This window comes from Mobula birostris, chromosome 16, assembly GCF_030028105.1.
Source record: "Mobula birostris isolate sMobBir1 chromosome 16, sMobBir1.hap1, whole genome shotgun sequence".
NCBI lineage: Eukaryota > Metazoa > Chordata > Chondrichthyes > Myliobatiformes > Myliobatidae > Mobula > Mobula birostris.
This window is the reverse complement of record NC_092385.1, coordinates 8405981-8420026: the sequence shown is the minus strand read 5'-3', so window position 1 is coordinate 8420026 and position 14046 is coordinate 8405981. Positions and strand designations below refer to the sequence as shown.

The window sequence follows — 14046 nt, the reverse complement described above, 5'->3', positions numbered from 1 at the left end:
ATCCACTGTACAGCGGACTGGCCTGCACAACTTCGCCAGAGCCCTGTTGGCAGACCTTACCAATTTCCACCTCTCACGATGGGATGTAGAGCTAGACTTTGTCATGAAGTCATGGAGAAATCAGTCTCTTCGGCCCATCTAGTTCATGTTAAAAACTTATAAGCTGCCTATTCCCATCGACCTGCACTGGGACCATAATCCTCCATACCCTGACCATCCATGTACCTATCCAAACTTCTCTTAAGTGGTGAAATCGAGCTTACATGCCCCACTTGTGCTGGCAGCTCATTCCATGCTCTCACAACCCTCTGAGTGAAGGTGTTTCCCCTCATGTTCCCCTTAAACTTTTCACCTTTCATCCCTAACCCTTTGAGAGGCAAATAGAGCAATACAGCAGGGATACAGGACTTTCGGCCCAACAAGTCCTTGCTGACCATGGTGCCCGCCCACCTAGTCTCATTTCCCTCTAGTCCCCACCCCTCCATGGGCATATCCAAATGCTTCTTAAATGATACTGTTGTACAATTCATGTGATTGGATGGTTTATATCATTACCACCAGCTCCCCTTGGTAATCTGGATTATCCTCGCTAGAGAAAAATAGGTGGAGGTCTGAAAATTATCCAAAAGTTCCCAAATCTTACAGAAAAGAGCATGAGTCAGGGTCATAAAGCACTGTGGCCTCTATAAAGCCCCTCTAAACTCCTCTCAAGCTTCCCTGCTCTAAAGAGTGCCACCCTAACTAGTCCAGTTTAACCCTGGAGTCTAGATCCCTCATCCATGCAACCAGTACAAAATGAAATCTATGAATGAGAGCAGAGGCTACGTCCACTGGACCTCATGATACAACCTAAGGACGTCTATTGAAATGAGAGTTCCTGTTTATTAGTGCATGCTGATTTCATTGATGAAGCGAGCTATTTGTTGGGCAGATTAACTAATTTGCATTTGTTAATCAGGGTAACCAAGGAGATTCCGGACCACTAGGCCCCCAGGTGAGTACAGATCCTGAACAATCTGTTTCAAGCTTGTGATCCAATATAAACAGGTTACCATTGCTATAAAGAATAATTGAGCTTGGGATATTTGGTACAATAATCTATCAGACCTCTTCTGTTCAATTGTCTCTGGGAGCTGGCCCGCTTGTGGTCCTCCTGGGAGCCTGCTTGTTCTCCTCCTTGTAGTCCTCCTTTGAGTCCACCTAGTCTCTGAAATTGACAGCCTTTCTTTGTACTAGTTATTTCTGGTCATTTCAGATGTTGGCCAATGCAGTCAGCAAGGGACTGGGGCAGGAATTCTCTGCTCTGCATGCACAAAACTGGAAGGCAAAAGATGACCATCAAATCCACTTCACATCCCATGATGTTCATTTCGTCATAACCAAAACCTTTTTCACTCTTTCTGCAACCCGGTGTTAATATGTTCTTATAATTTCCAGAGAGTGACAAAAGAATAGGGGTAAAGAAACAAGAACCAGTAGAGGGAGAAAGATCATCTCTAACCCTCTTAGGCCATTGAACTAGAGTAGGAGATCACCTTGAGCAGACATGAACTGCGAGGATATTTGCTTCCTCCATGCCTAATCAGTTTAACTGCTTGGCAAACAGTTACAGGGACTTCTCGTTTGTTCATTATGATGTGGGGGATCGTGGTCTTTCCATGACCAGGATTGTTCTTGACAAATTTCTCTACAGAAGTAGTTTGCAGTGCCTTCTCGCCAGCAGTGTCTTTACAAGATGGGTGACCCCCCCCCCACCCCCCAGCCATTATCAATACTCTTCAGAGACTGTCTGCCTGGTGTCAGTGGTTGCATAACCAGGACTTGTGATATGCACCAGCTGCTCATACAACCATCCACCACCTGCTCCAATGGCTTCACATGAACCTGATCGGGGTGGGGGGGGGGGTGGGAATATGGGCTAAGCAGGTGCTACACCTTGCCCAAGGGTGACCTGCGGGCTAGCAAAGTGAAGGAGCATCTTACACCTCCTTTGGTAGAGACCTATCTTCACCCTGGCATCCATGTTACCACATGTGCCTAATCAGAAGCCAATTTAACTCCTTAGAAACAGTTACAGTATCAGCCTTTTCCTTCCAGTTTAAGCTCCATCTTACAATCCTCTCCAGTCAACCTAAATGGGGATAGTGTCTTAATAGACTTTCCATAGTTTTATAGGCCTTCTTCAGCCTATCCAGTTCCATAATGAACAGGGCACTGTTCTTGACCCATCAGAGTAGCTGAAGTTCTTTAACCTAGCAATTGTTTTGGTAGCATACTGGACTTTATATAAGGCCACCAGATCACCCACCACATTGACGGACCGACACTAGGTGTAACACAGTCTTACCAGTGGGGAGACAAGAGATTGTGGATGATGGAATCCAGAGCAACACACAGAAAGCTGGAGGATGTCAATGAGTCAGGCAGCTTCTGTGGAAGGAAATGGATAGTTACTGCTTATTTTCTTCTATAGACTCTGCCTGACCCATTGAGTTCCTCCACCTGTTTGTGGAGCATCTTACCAGTGAAATGATGAGATTATGAGATGATGGTGTCTGTAGATCCATACTCATAACACACCTCAATAGCCTGTAATCTTTAGTCACTGAAAAGGGGAGAGCAATGTTATTTATGTCGGAGGAACAATACTATGTATCTGTCTGGGTAGTCTCCAACCTGATGGTATGAGTGTCGATTTCTCTAACTTCTGGTAATTTCTTCCCCATACCCCTTCTCTCTTTTTTTCCATTCCCCATTCTGGCTCCCCTCTTACCCCTTCCTTTCTGCTCACCTAGCCATCACCTCTGGTGCCCCTCCACCTTCCCTTTCTCCCGTAGTCCACTGCCATCTCCTATCAGATTCTTTCTTCTTCAGTCCTTTACTGCTTCCACCTATCGCCACCGCCCCCCCCCACTGCCCCAGCTTCTTACTGAATCTATCATCACTGTCACATCAGCTGCATGGACTCACTGAAGCTGGATGGACGTCCTCACCTTTGACCATTGCCAGGACCCTTTTCTCCCCTTTTCATAAATTGGTCAAAAATGGGAAGCACAGTACCTTTCCCCAAAGTACAAAGCTTTCAAATCCCAGAAATAGAATCAGTACATAAAAAGGAATCTGGAGGTGGGGCTTTCACATAACATGGAGGCATTGAATATAAATTGGGTATTGTCTACTTCTGCTTATCTTTCTCCTTTCTCCTTTCCCCAAGGGCCCACCAGGACTACAAGGACCACCGGGTAAACCAGGAATGAAGGTCAGTCTTCCTGTCCAGTTATGTTGTTCTTTCTCTGAAGTTGCATTCAGCCTGCAAAGGGGAAGGCGGGAGAAAGTTATTAATGCAGAGTCTGTTAGAGTGCAAAATGATTTACCCGTAGGATGTTGACAATTACTTATTTATTATGTGTATGATTTGTCCTCTTTTGCACATTGGAGTTTGTAAGTCTTTCTTATGTGTAATTCTTTTTATAAATCCTATTGTATTTCTTTATTTTCCTGCAAATGCCTGCAAGAAAATGAATCTCAAGATAGTATGTGGTGACATATATGTACTTTGATAAGAAATTTACTTTGAGCTTGAGTAAGAATTCATGTGGAGGCTTGGATTTACCTCAAAATGAAAGTCAAAGTAAATTTATTGTCAAAGCACATATACGGTACGTCTTTGCAGGCATTTACAGAAAAAATAATGAAGTAATAAATTTATAAAAAATTATGCATAACCAACGACTGACAAACAACAAACGCACACAGAATGCTGGCGGACTCAGGCCAGGCAGCATCTATGGAAAAATGTACAGTTGACATTTCAGGCCAAAACCATAACCAGTGTGCAAAAGAAGACATGTACAGTACTGTGCAAACATCTTAGGCACAGACATATAGCTAGAGTGCCTAAGACGTTTGCACAGTACGGTATATTGGTTAAAATGGGAAGGTGATTGGGAAACAGAAATAAGAGTGCTCAGTAGCATTGAGCATTATTTGGTAACTGGAAAGACATAAACTGTGAAAAAGTCTTAGGCAACCTAGCTATATTAATGTGCCTACCACTTTTCCACAGTACTGTACATTTCAGAGTAAACTTTCTCTTTATTGCAATCTGACGTCAAGTGGAGTTGCTCCCCGAATGTTCCCCGATCCCTGAACTAAAATATTTCTTACCATACATTTTCCTATTCTTATTCTGTTTTATTTCTTCTCTACTTTTCCACCACACAGTGCATACAGAATATACTTTATACTTTATTGTCGCCAAACAATTGGTACTAGAACGTACAATCATCACAGCGATATTTGATTCTGCGCTTCACACTCCCCGGATTACAAATATTAAAAGTATTAAAATAGTTAAAATTAGTAAATATTAAAAATTTAAATTATAAATCATAAATAGAAAATAGAAAAATGGGAAATAAGGTAGTGCAAAAAACCAAGAGGCAGGTCTGGATGTTTAGAGGGTACGGCCCAGATCCGGGTCAGGATCCGTTCAGCAGTCTTATCACAGTTGGAAAGAAGCTGTTCCCAAATCTGGCCGTACGAGTCATCAAGCTCATGAACCTTCTCCCGGAGGGAAGAGGGATGAAAAGTGTGTTGGCTGGGTGGGTCGTGTCCTTGATTATCCTGGCAGCACTGCTCCAACAGCGTGCGGTGTAAAGTGAGTCCAAGGACGGAAGGTTGGTTTGTGTGATGTGCTGCGCCGTGGTCATGATCTTCTGCAGCTTCTTTCGCTCTTGGACAGGACACCTTCCATACCAGGTTGTGATGCACCCTAGAAGAATGCTTTCTACAGTGCATCTATAAAAATTAGTGAGGGTTTTAGGGAACAGGCCAAATTTCTTTAGTTTTCTCAGGAAGTAAAGGTGCTGGTGGGCCTTCTTGGCAGTGAACTCTGCTTGTACCTATATACACTGCTTCTCCTATATACACTGTATATTCGTAGAGTAAGGCAAGTCTTTTGCAGTGCAAAGCTTCAGCACCCATGTTCTATGTTAACTCTGTGCAGTTTAGCTTTTACCTTCTATGTACAATGGCAAGCATTCACCCTGGAGTTTTATGCTAGGCTAGTATCCAGGCATGAGTTTACTAGAGTTCACCTTGGCTGACAGGTTGTAAATCTGACCAGTTGAGTCTGTGGCAGACTTTCACTGCCTGGTACCAGCCCCTGGTAGGGGCCTCCTTTATTTCACTACTGTTATGATTTGTAACTACAAAAAATAAAACGTATTGAAGGAAAAACACAGTGCTGCAAATAATGTGCATGCTTCTTAGTTTTTATTTTGTGAGGCACGCATGTATGATGTGGTGGCTTAATGCCACACACATATAACGTGGTAGCGTAATGATGTACACACATATGACGTGGTGGCTTAATGATACATATGATGTAGTGGCGTAATAAGGTATGCCATTCATGTACTTTTACATATAACCCATAATGAATTATGTAAACAACAAAGAATGCTTAATCAAACAATTTGCAATATTACTCAAAAATTACAGAAATATTAAATATACAACAATTACTACGTGCTAATCTTCCCCCTCCATCTCCCTCTGATGTTCTACAGTACCAAGAATTCACTAGTTCAATCCAGAGGCCGCAGCTTCCTTAAAGAGAAGAACAAGCAACTTGGACACAGAGAGTAGCTCGGGGATCTAGTGCTATCAGTCAGGAAACATCTACCTGAAAGTTGGTTCTTGGTAGCCTCATCCTGTGGTGTATCTACAGATGGAAGTATATGGGAGAATGTTAAAGTGCTGGTGTACCTCCTGCATTTTTCTGGTGGTGTGGAGTTTGTACATTCTCTCTGAATCCATGAGCCTTCCCCCCGCCCATCCTATGGTTTCCTCCCTTGTCACAAAGATCTATGGGTTGGAGGGTTAACTGACCACTGAGAAGTTGTGTAGGTGAGTGGCAGAAGCCAGAGGAGAGCTGAAGAGAGTGTTGAAAGTATAAAAGTGATAGGATCAGTGTAAATGGGAGTTTGATGGTTAGTATGGACTAGATTTTACAGATTGTTGGGTATGATGTTGTGGCCATCACTGAATCGATGGTTGTAGTTGGGAGCTGAATGTCCAAGGTCACACATTATATTGGAGGGATGGGGAGGTAGGCAGAGGTGGGGGTGTAGTTCTATTGGTAAAGAATGCAGTCAAATCATTAGAAAGATGTGACACAGGATCAGAAGATGTTGAATCTTTGTAGATTGAGTTAAGAAACTGAAAAGGTAAAAGGACCCTTTTGGCAGTTATACACAGGCCTCCAAACAGTAGCTGGGATGTGGGCTACATGTTACAAAGGGAAATAGAAATGGTGTGTCAAAAGGGCAATGTTATGATAGTCATGTTAACATGTGGGCTGGTAATGGATCTCAAGAGAATAAGCTTGTTGAATGCCTACATAATGGCTTTTTAAAGCAGCTTGTTGTTGAGCCTACTAGGGACTCAGTTAAACTGGATTGGGTGATATATAATAACTTGGGGGCGATTAGAGAGCTTAAAGTAAAGGAACCCTAGGAGACAGTGATCACAATATGATTGAGTTCAGCTTGAAATTTAAAAGGGAGAAAGTAAATTCTGATGTAGCAGTATTTCAGTGGAGTAAAGAAAATTAGAGTGGTATGAGAGAGGAGTTGGCCAAAAGTAAATCGGAAGGAGATGCTGGTAGGGATGACAGTAGAGCAGAAATGGCTTGAATTTCTTGGAAAAATTAGAAATGTGCAGGATAAATGTATTCCAAAAACAAAGAAAAACTTAAATGGCAAAATAGTACAACTGTGGCTGACAAGGGACGTCAAAGCTAATGTAAAAGCAAAAGAGAGGGTGTCCTACAAAGCAAAGATTAATGGGAAGATAGAGGATTGGGAAGCTTTTAAAAACTTGTAGAAAGCAACTAAAACAATCATTAGGATAGAAAAGATAAAATATGAAAGCAAGTTGGCAAACAATATCAAGGTGGATAGAAAAAAGGCTTTTTCAAGTATATAAAAAAATAAAAGACAGATAAGAGTGGATATAGGACCTCTAGAAAATGAGGTCAGAAAAATAATAATGGGAGACAAGGAGATGGCAGATGAATTAAATGAGTATTTTGCATCAGTCCTCACTGCCAGTGTGCCAGGTGTTGAAGAGTATGAGCAAAGAGAAGTGAGTGTAATTATTACTACAAGGAAAATGTGTTCAAAAAGCTGAAAGACCTAAAGGTACATATGTCGCCCAGATCAGATGAACTGCACCCTAGCATTCTGAAAGAAGTATTGGTAGAGATTGTGGAGGCATTAGTAATGATCTTTCAAGAATCTTTGGACTTTACTGTGGTTTTACTCCATTCTTTAAGAAAGGAGGGACGCAGCAGAAAGGAAATTATAGACCAGTTAGCTTGACCTCAGTGGTTGGGAAAATATTTGTGTCAATTGTTAAGAATGAGTTTCTGGAGTACTTGGTTACACAGGACAAGATAGGACGAAGTCATCATGGTTTCCTTAAGGGAAAGTCTTGCCTGATGAACTTTTTGGAATTCTTTGAGGAGATTACAAGTAGGATAGATAAAGAGGATGTAGTAGATGTTGCATATTTGGTTTTTCAGAAGGCCTTTGACTAGGTGCCACATGTGAGGCTGCTTACCAAGTTAAGAGCCCATGGTATTACAGGAAAGTTACTGGCTTAGTTAGAGCATTGGCTGATTGGCAGGAAGCAGCGAGTGGGAGTAAAAGAATCCTTTTCTGGTTGGCAGCCAATGACTAGTGGTGTTCCACAGGGGTCAGTGTTGGGACAGTTTTTTATGCTGTATATAAATGATTTGGATGATGGAATTGATGGCTTTGTTGCCAATTTTGCAGATGATATGAACATTTGTGGAGGGATAGGTTGTGTTAAGGAAACAGATAGGATGCAGAAGGTCTTAGACGGATTAGGAGAATGGGCAAGTAAGTGACAAATGAAATAAATGCATGGTCATGCACTTTGGTAGTAGAAATAAATGTGCAGACTATTTTCTACATGGGGTGAAAATCTGAGATGCAAAGGGACTTGGGAGTCCTTGTGCAGAACACCCTTAAGGTTAACTTACAGGTTGAGTTGGTGGTGAGGAAGACAAATGCAATGTGATCATTCATTTCAAGAGGTCTAGAATACGAGGGGTGATTGATAAGTTTGTGGCCTAAGGTAGATGGAGTCAATTTTAGAAAACCTAGCACATTTATTTTTCAACATAGTCCCCTCCTACATTTACACACTTAGTCCAGAGCCCGTGGAGCATACGGATCTTGGACCTCCAGAAAGTGTCCACAGCAGGGGTGATTGATAAGTTCGTGGCCTGAGGTAGAAGGAGATGAGTTATACAGCTCTCGTTACATGCACATGCAGTTCAACTCTTTGAGTGATTATACCCTGCTCTTATACGAGGGGTGATTGATAAGTGATTATGCAGAAAGTTTGAAGTTAATAACTCATCGGGGGTGATTGATAAGTTCATGGCCTAAGGTAGAAAGAGAAGGAGATGAGTTATTAACTTCAAACTTTCTGCATAATTACTTATCAATCACCCCTCGTATAAGAGCAGGGATTGACACTAACATTTTATAAGACACTGGTGAGGCCTTACCTTGAGTATTGTGAACAGTTTTGGGCTCCTCATCTAAAAAAGGATGTGTTGGCATTGGAGAGGGTTCAGAGGAGGTTCACAAGGATGATTCCAGGAATGAAAGGCCTATCATATAAGTAATATTTGATGGCCCTGGGTCTGTACTTGTTGGAATTTAAAAGGATGGGGTAGGGGATCTTATTGAAACCTTGCAACTGTTGAAAGGCCTAGACAGAGCAGATGTGGAAAGGATGTTTCCCATGATGAGGGAGTCTAGGACAAGAGGGCACAGCCTCAGGATAGAGGATCATCCATTTAAAACAGAGATGTGGAGAAATTTCTTTAGCCAGAGGGTGATAAATTTGTGGAATTTGTTACCACAGGCAGGTGTGGAGGCCAGGTCATTGGCCGGATTTAAGGTGGAGTTGGTAAGTTCTTGATTGGACACGGCATCAAAGGTTATGGGGAGTAGGGCTGAGGAGGGCGGAAAAAAGGGATCAGCCATGATTGAATGGCAGAGCAAACCCAATGAGCTGAATGGCCTAATTCTGCTTCTATGTCTTCTGGTCTTATAGATGGATCAAAGGGTCTGTTTATGACTGTGTTGTGCTGGTAAAGGTTAAGGGTGAGAAGTCAAGGTGTGGCCTGCATTAAGATAATAGGACATGGGAGCAGAATTAGGCCATTCTGCCAATCTAGTCTGCTCTGCCATTTGATCATGGCTAATTTGTTCCTGCTCTCAACCCTGTTCTGCTGCCTTCTCCCTATTACCTAGGACACCCTTACTATCAACCTCTGCTTTCTGTATACCCAGTGTCTGCGCCAATGCCTTGTGGTCTTGTACTGAATGCTGCTGACAGCCCTACACCAGGGAACACTGAAAAGTTGGAAAATAAGGAATTGGGCATTCACTCTTGGCTGTTTTTTCTGTATTGATTATGCGACCAGTGCCTAATGAATTCATTCCATGCCTGGATTTTACATTACCTCTTTAATAGTTGTTTCTGTTTCCTTCTGCGACAGGGTAACCAAGGCGACCAAGGTTTGAGCATTCAGGTAAGTTAGAACAGAAGAAACCAAAAATGATGCTCCTCCCCCTTCCTGTCAAGTGTGAATGAAGGCCCTTGGCCTGAAATGTTGACTGTTAATTCCTCTCCATAGATGCTGCCTGACCTACTGACTTCCTGCCACACCTTGTGTGTGTTAATCTGGATTCCTGCATCAGCAGATGATTTAGTTATCCTTCCGTTTTAGATCCTTAAAGCACTTCTCCCTCACAACCTGCGATCTACTCAACATTCCATTGTTTTTGTTGTTTTTAAAGAAAGGGATGTGGGATTCATAGGCTGGGCCAAAGGATAATTGCTCACCCATTTTCCACTCCACCCTGTGCCCTTGAGAAGGCATCGATCTGCCATCTTGAGGTGCGGGCATACTCCCAATGATAATGTAGCGGTTAGTGCGATGCTATTAGAGCTTGGGGCGTTAGAGTTCAGAGTTCAATTCCAGCATTCTCGGTAGGCGAGTTTGTACATTCCTTCCCGTGTGCGTATGGGTTTCCTCTGGGTACTCCAGTTTCCTCCCGCAGTCCAAATACATATCGGTCGGTAAGTTTATTCGTCATTGTAAATTGTCCCATGATTAGGCTAGGGTTAAATCAGTGGGTTGCTGGACGGTGCAGTTTGAAGGCCTGTTCTGTGCTGAAATACCAAAGTAAAATAAGAAGATCTCCCTTAGGTTCCCCTTACATGTTCGGCCAGCATTGTGGGCTGAAGGGCCTGTATGGCGCTGTAGGTTTTCTATGTTTCTATATTTTCTATGTTTAAATATTGGGATTATTTAATCCCATCCGATTTATTGTGAGGGTTATTGCTGACACCAGAACAAAACCTATAATGTTGCTTTACTGGCTCTTTGAGTTAAACCAAGCAGCTGAGAAGAGTTGAATATGTCCATTGCAAATGATATTTTCTGTTTCGGTTAGTTGACCTGTGCTTGATGAAGTCATCTCTTACTGTCTAGGGGCCACCTGGTCCTCCTGGTAACATGGGTCTTCCTGGAACTCCCGGTGCTCCTGGAGCAGTGGTATGTATTGCTTATCTCGTGCATACTCACAGTTGTTGCTGAGGTTTACTTGTTGTTGAACTTTGCCTGTACAATCACAGAAAAGCTGAGTAAACACACACTCCAATGCGGCATGGTACTATAATGTAAAGACTAGCATAATATTGTTATAGTGCCAGCTATAAGATCCGGGTATTCTGCCTTCCAAAGTGAATCACTTCATTGGGAAGAAGAATTAACATTGCAATTGACCTGAGAACTCTCTGCTGTTCATGGACTTACTCTCCTTCTGACTCTGGGCAGCTTCACTGATCAGTGTTTCTTTACAGGGTCCTCAAGGAGCACCAGGCCTGCCAGGACGAGTGGTAAGTTTGAATCTTTATTTAGAGAGTGACCTCACTTATAACTTTAATGCCTCTTCGGATATGACTTTGGTGCAGCAGAGGACATCCTTATATATATATAAGCTCTTACTCTCCCCCCATCCGTAGGCACTACAGGAGCCTCCGCTCCCGCACCAGCAGGCACAGGAAGAGCTTCTTCCCTGAGGCTGTGACACTGCTGAACCTCTCATCACAGCGCTAAGCAGTATTGCACCCGTATTGTACTGTCTCAGTACTTTTATATTTGTGTGCTGTAGCACTTTTTTTATTCACAGTTATTTTGTAAATAACACTATTCTTTCCATTTCTGGTCAGATGCTAAATGCAATTCATTGGCTTTGTACTTGGCACAATGACAATAAAGTTGAATCTAATCTAATCTAGTATCTAGGGTGCCTATGACATTTGCACAGGACTGTACATTGGTTAAAATAGGAAGGTGGTTAGAAAACAGAAATAAGAGTAGTTAGCTTTGTATTAGCTCAGTCGTAGTCCTGGTCATCCACTGCACCTGTCCCATCTCCAGCCGTCTAGACTCTGTCTTGCCACTGGATCCAGATGGGAATTGGGAAGAGAGAGTGAGGCTGACGCTGCGCAACTCTCCCTCACTTAAATCCAAATCACGCGCTAGTCTCGACACCATCATAATGGTGTCGAGGTCCTCATCGACGTCAACGATGGACGAACAACAACAAGCTCAGTCGTATTAAGTGTTAGTTGGTAACTGGAAATACATAATATACAGTACTGTGCAAAACTCTTAGGCACCCTAGCTACATAAATGTGCCTAAGACTTTACACCGTACTCAGAGTTTGTTACAGAGATGCACAAAGTCTGTGAACAAGAAAATAAATGTACACCAAGCCTCTACTCTAGCAGTTCCTGCTTTCCAGTTTTCGTTGGGAAGCATCTTCTGTGCTTCCTGTATTCAGTTGACCATAATCCATCTTCCTCTATGGATGTGCCAGTGATATCCAGGAACCCCTCTCTTTTAACCCCACCCCCTCCTTGGGATGTTGCCTGGACTATATAAGGTCACACGCTGCAGGTTGGGCATGATTAGCTTGTGGTTATCTTTAGCCTACCTGTAGTCTCCTGATGGTTCAGCGTGAGGACCTCTTCCCCTGGTTGCTGTCTCTAGCTTGAGAATGATTCAAAGTTCACTATACTTATAATACCGCTGGCTCCTGCAATTTGTAGTTTCCCAACCAATTTCACTGTCCTTTTACCCTCAAAAACCTGGTTCAAATATATCCTTTTTCCATTCAGTGCTACCAAGTTATAGTTGTTGAATAACATGTATGTTATCAACTTCTCAAGGTAGCACCATTAGCTATCAGTAAAGTTTGTCCATTATGTCTTGTGGTTACAGTTTGCGTCTAGGCATAGCAAGTAGTAACACAAAGTTTCACAGAACTATAGAACATTACAGCACAGAAAAAGGCCCTTCAGCCCACCTAGTCTATGCAAACCATTATTCTGCCTGAACCCATCAACCTGCAGCTGACCATAACCCTCCATACCATTCCCATCTATGTATCTATCCAAATTTCTCTTAAATGTTGAAATCGAACCCCCATCCACCACTTCTGCTGGCAGCTTGTTCCACACTCTCATCACTTTCTGAATAAAAAAAAGTTCTCCTTAAGTATTTCATCTTTTACCCTTAACCTATGACCTCTAGTTCTAGTCTCACCCAACCTCAATGGCAAAAGCCTGCTTGCATTTGCCCTATCTATACCCTCATAATGTATTGTTCATTTATTATGTTGTATGACGTGGGCGATCATGGTCTTTCCGTGACCATGATTGTTCTTGGCAAATTTTTCTACAGAAGTGGTTTGCCATTGCCTTCTTCTGGCCAGTGTCTTTACAAGACGAGTGTCCCCGGCCATTATGAACACTGTTCAGAGATCGTCTGCCTGGCATCAGGGGTCGCACAACCACACTTGTGATATACACCGCCTGCTCCCATGGATTCATGTGACCTTGATCCTAAGCAGGTGCTACACCTTGCCCAAGGGTGACCTGCAGGCTAGTGGAGGGAAGGAGCACCTTCAACCTCCTTTGGTAGAAACATATCTGCACCCCGCCACCCAGAATTTTGTACACCTCTATCAAATCACCCCTCATTCTCTCGCACTCCAGTGAATAAAGTCCTAAACTTTTCAACCTTTCTCTATAACTCAGATCCTCAAGTCCCAGCAACATCCTTGTAAATTTTCTCTGCACTCTTTCAACCTTATTGATATCTTTCCTGTTAATATCAACACCAGATTAATATAAAACAACGTTTTAACCTAATGAACCTTGCATGCTGACCACTTTAACTGAAGTTACTGTGAATGTTGTAAAAATGTATCTTGTTATTTAATCGGCATGCAGGGAGAAGCAGGGAAGCCTGGAGTTCCGGGAAGAGATGGTGTTCCAGGAAAAGATGGAGAGCAGGGATCTCCTGGGGCTATGGTAATTTAATTTTAACTGCATCTTGCTAACCTTGAACTTGAGTGAATAAATTACAGGAATTCAGCAAGTTAAGTGTGCCTGGTTCTTGTCAAGGAAAACTGTTTTTCCTTAAGTTAAGACCACAGATCATGATTCCAATTCAGATTCATTTATTTACCACATGTACCTTTGCACTAACAACCAACACAACCCGAGGATGGGCAGGGGACAGCCCGCAAACATTGCCAAACTGCTGATATCCTGGGATTTTCATGCACAGCAGGGATCCCCAACTTGAGGTCCACGGACCCCTAGATTAATGGTATTGGTCCATGGCATAAAAAAGGTCGGGAAGCCCTGCTCTCAAGTTTAAAAGAATGGTGTGAAAAATAAAAAATATCCAGTGAGTGTCATTCTGTGGTCGAAAACACTTTGTTAATGAGAGAAGTCAGAGGAGAATGGTTCTCAAGGTTCAGACTGACAGTAGGGTGACGGTAACTCAGACAGCGACATGGTTACAACAGTTGTGTGCAGAAGAGCATCTCGGAATGCACAACACATCGAGC

The 14046-nt window shown here is 42.7% G+C and overlaps 1 protein-coding gene across 1 annotated transcript in view; it reads left to right on the top strand.

Annotated features, from left to right (window-relative positions):
• The window catches only part of col7a1l (collagen type VII alpha 1-like), a 363635-nt gene that overhangs the window by 277950 nt on the left and 71639 nt on the right, over positions 1 to 14046 (top strand). Inside the window, exons 87-92 of the mRNA XM_072281015.1 lie at positions 959 to 994; positions 3215 to 3259; positions 9611 to 9643; positions 10610 to 10672; positions 10981 to 11016; positions 13421 to 13501. Coding sequence (XP_072137116.1) covers positions 959 to 994; positions 3215 to 3259; positions 9611 to 9643; positions 10610 to 10672; positions 10981 to 11016; positions 13421 to 13501 — 294 coding nt within the window. The remainder of the gene's footprint in view (positions 1 to 958; positions 995 to 3214; positions 3260 to 9610; positions 9644 to 10609; positions 10673 to 10980; positions 11017 to 13420; positions 13502 to 14046) is intronic.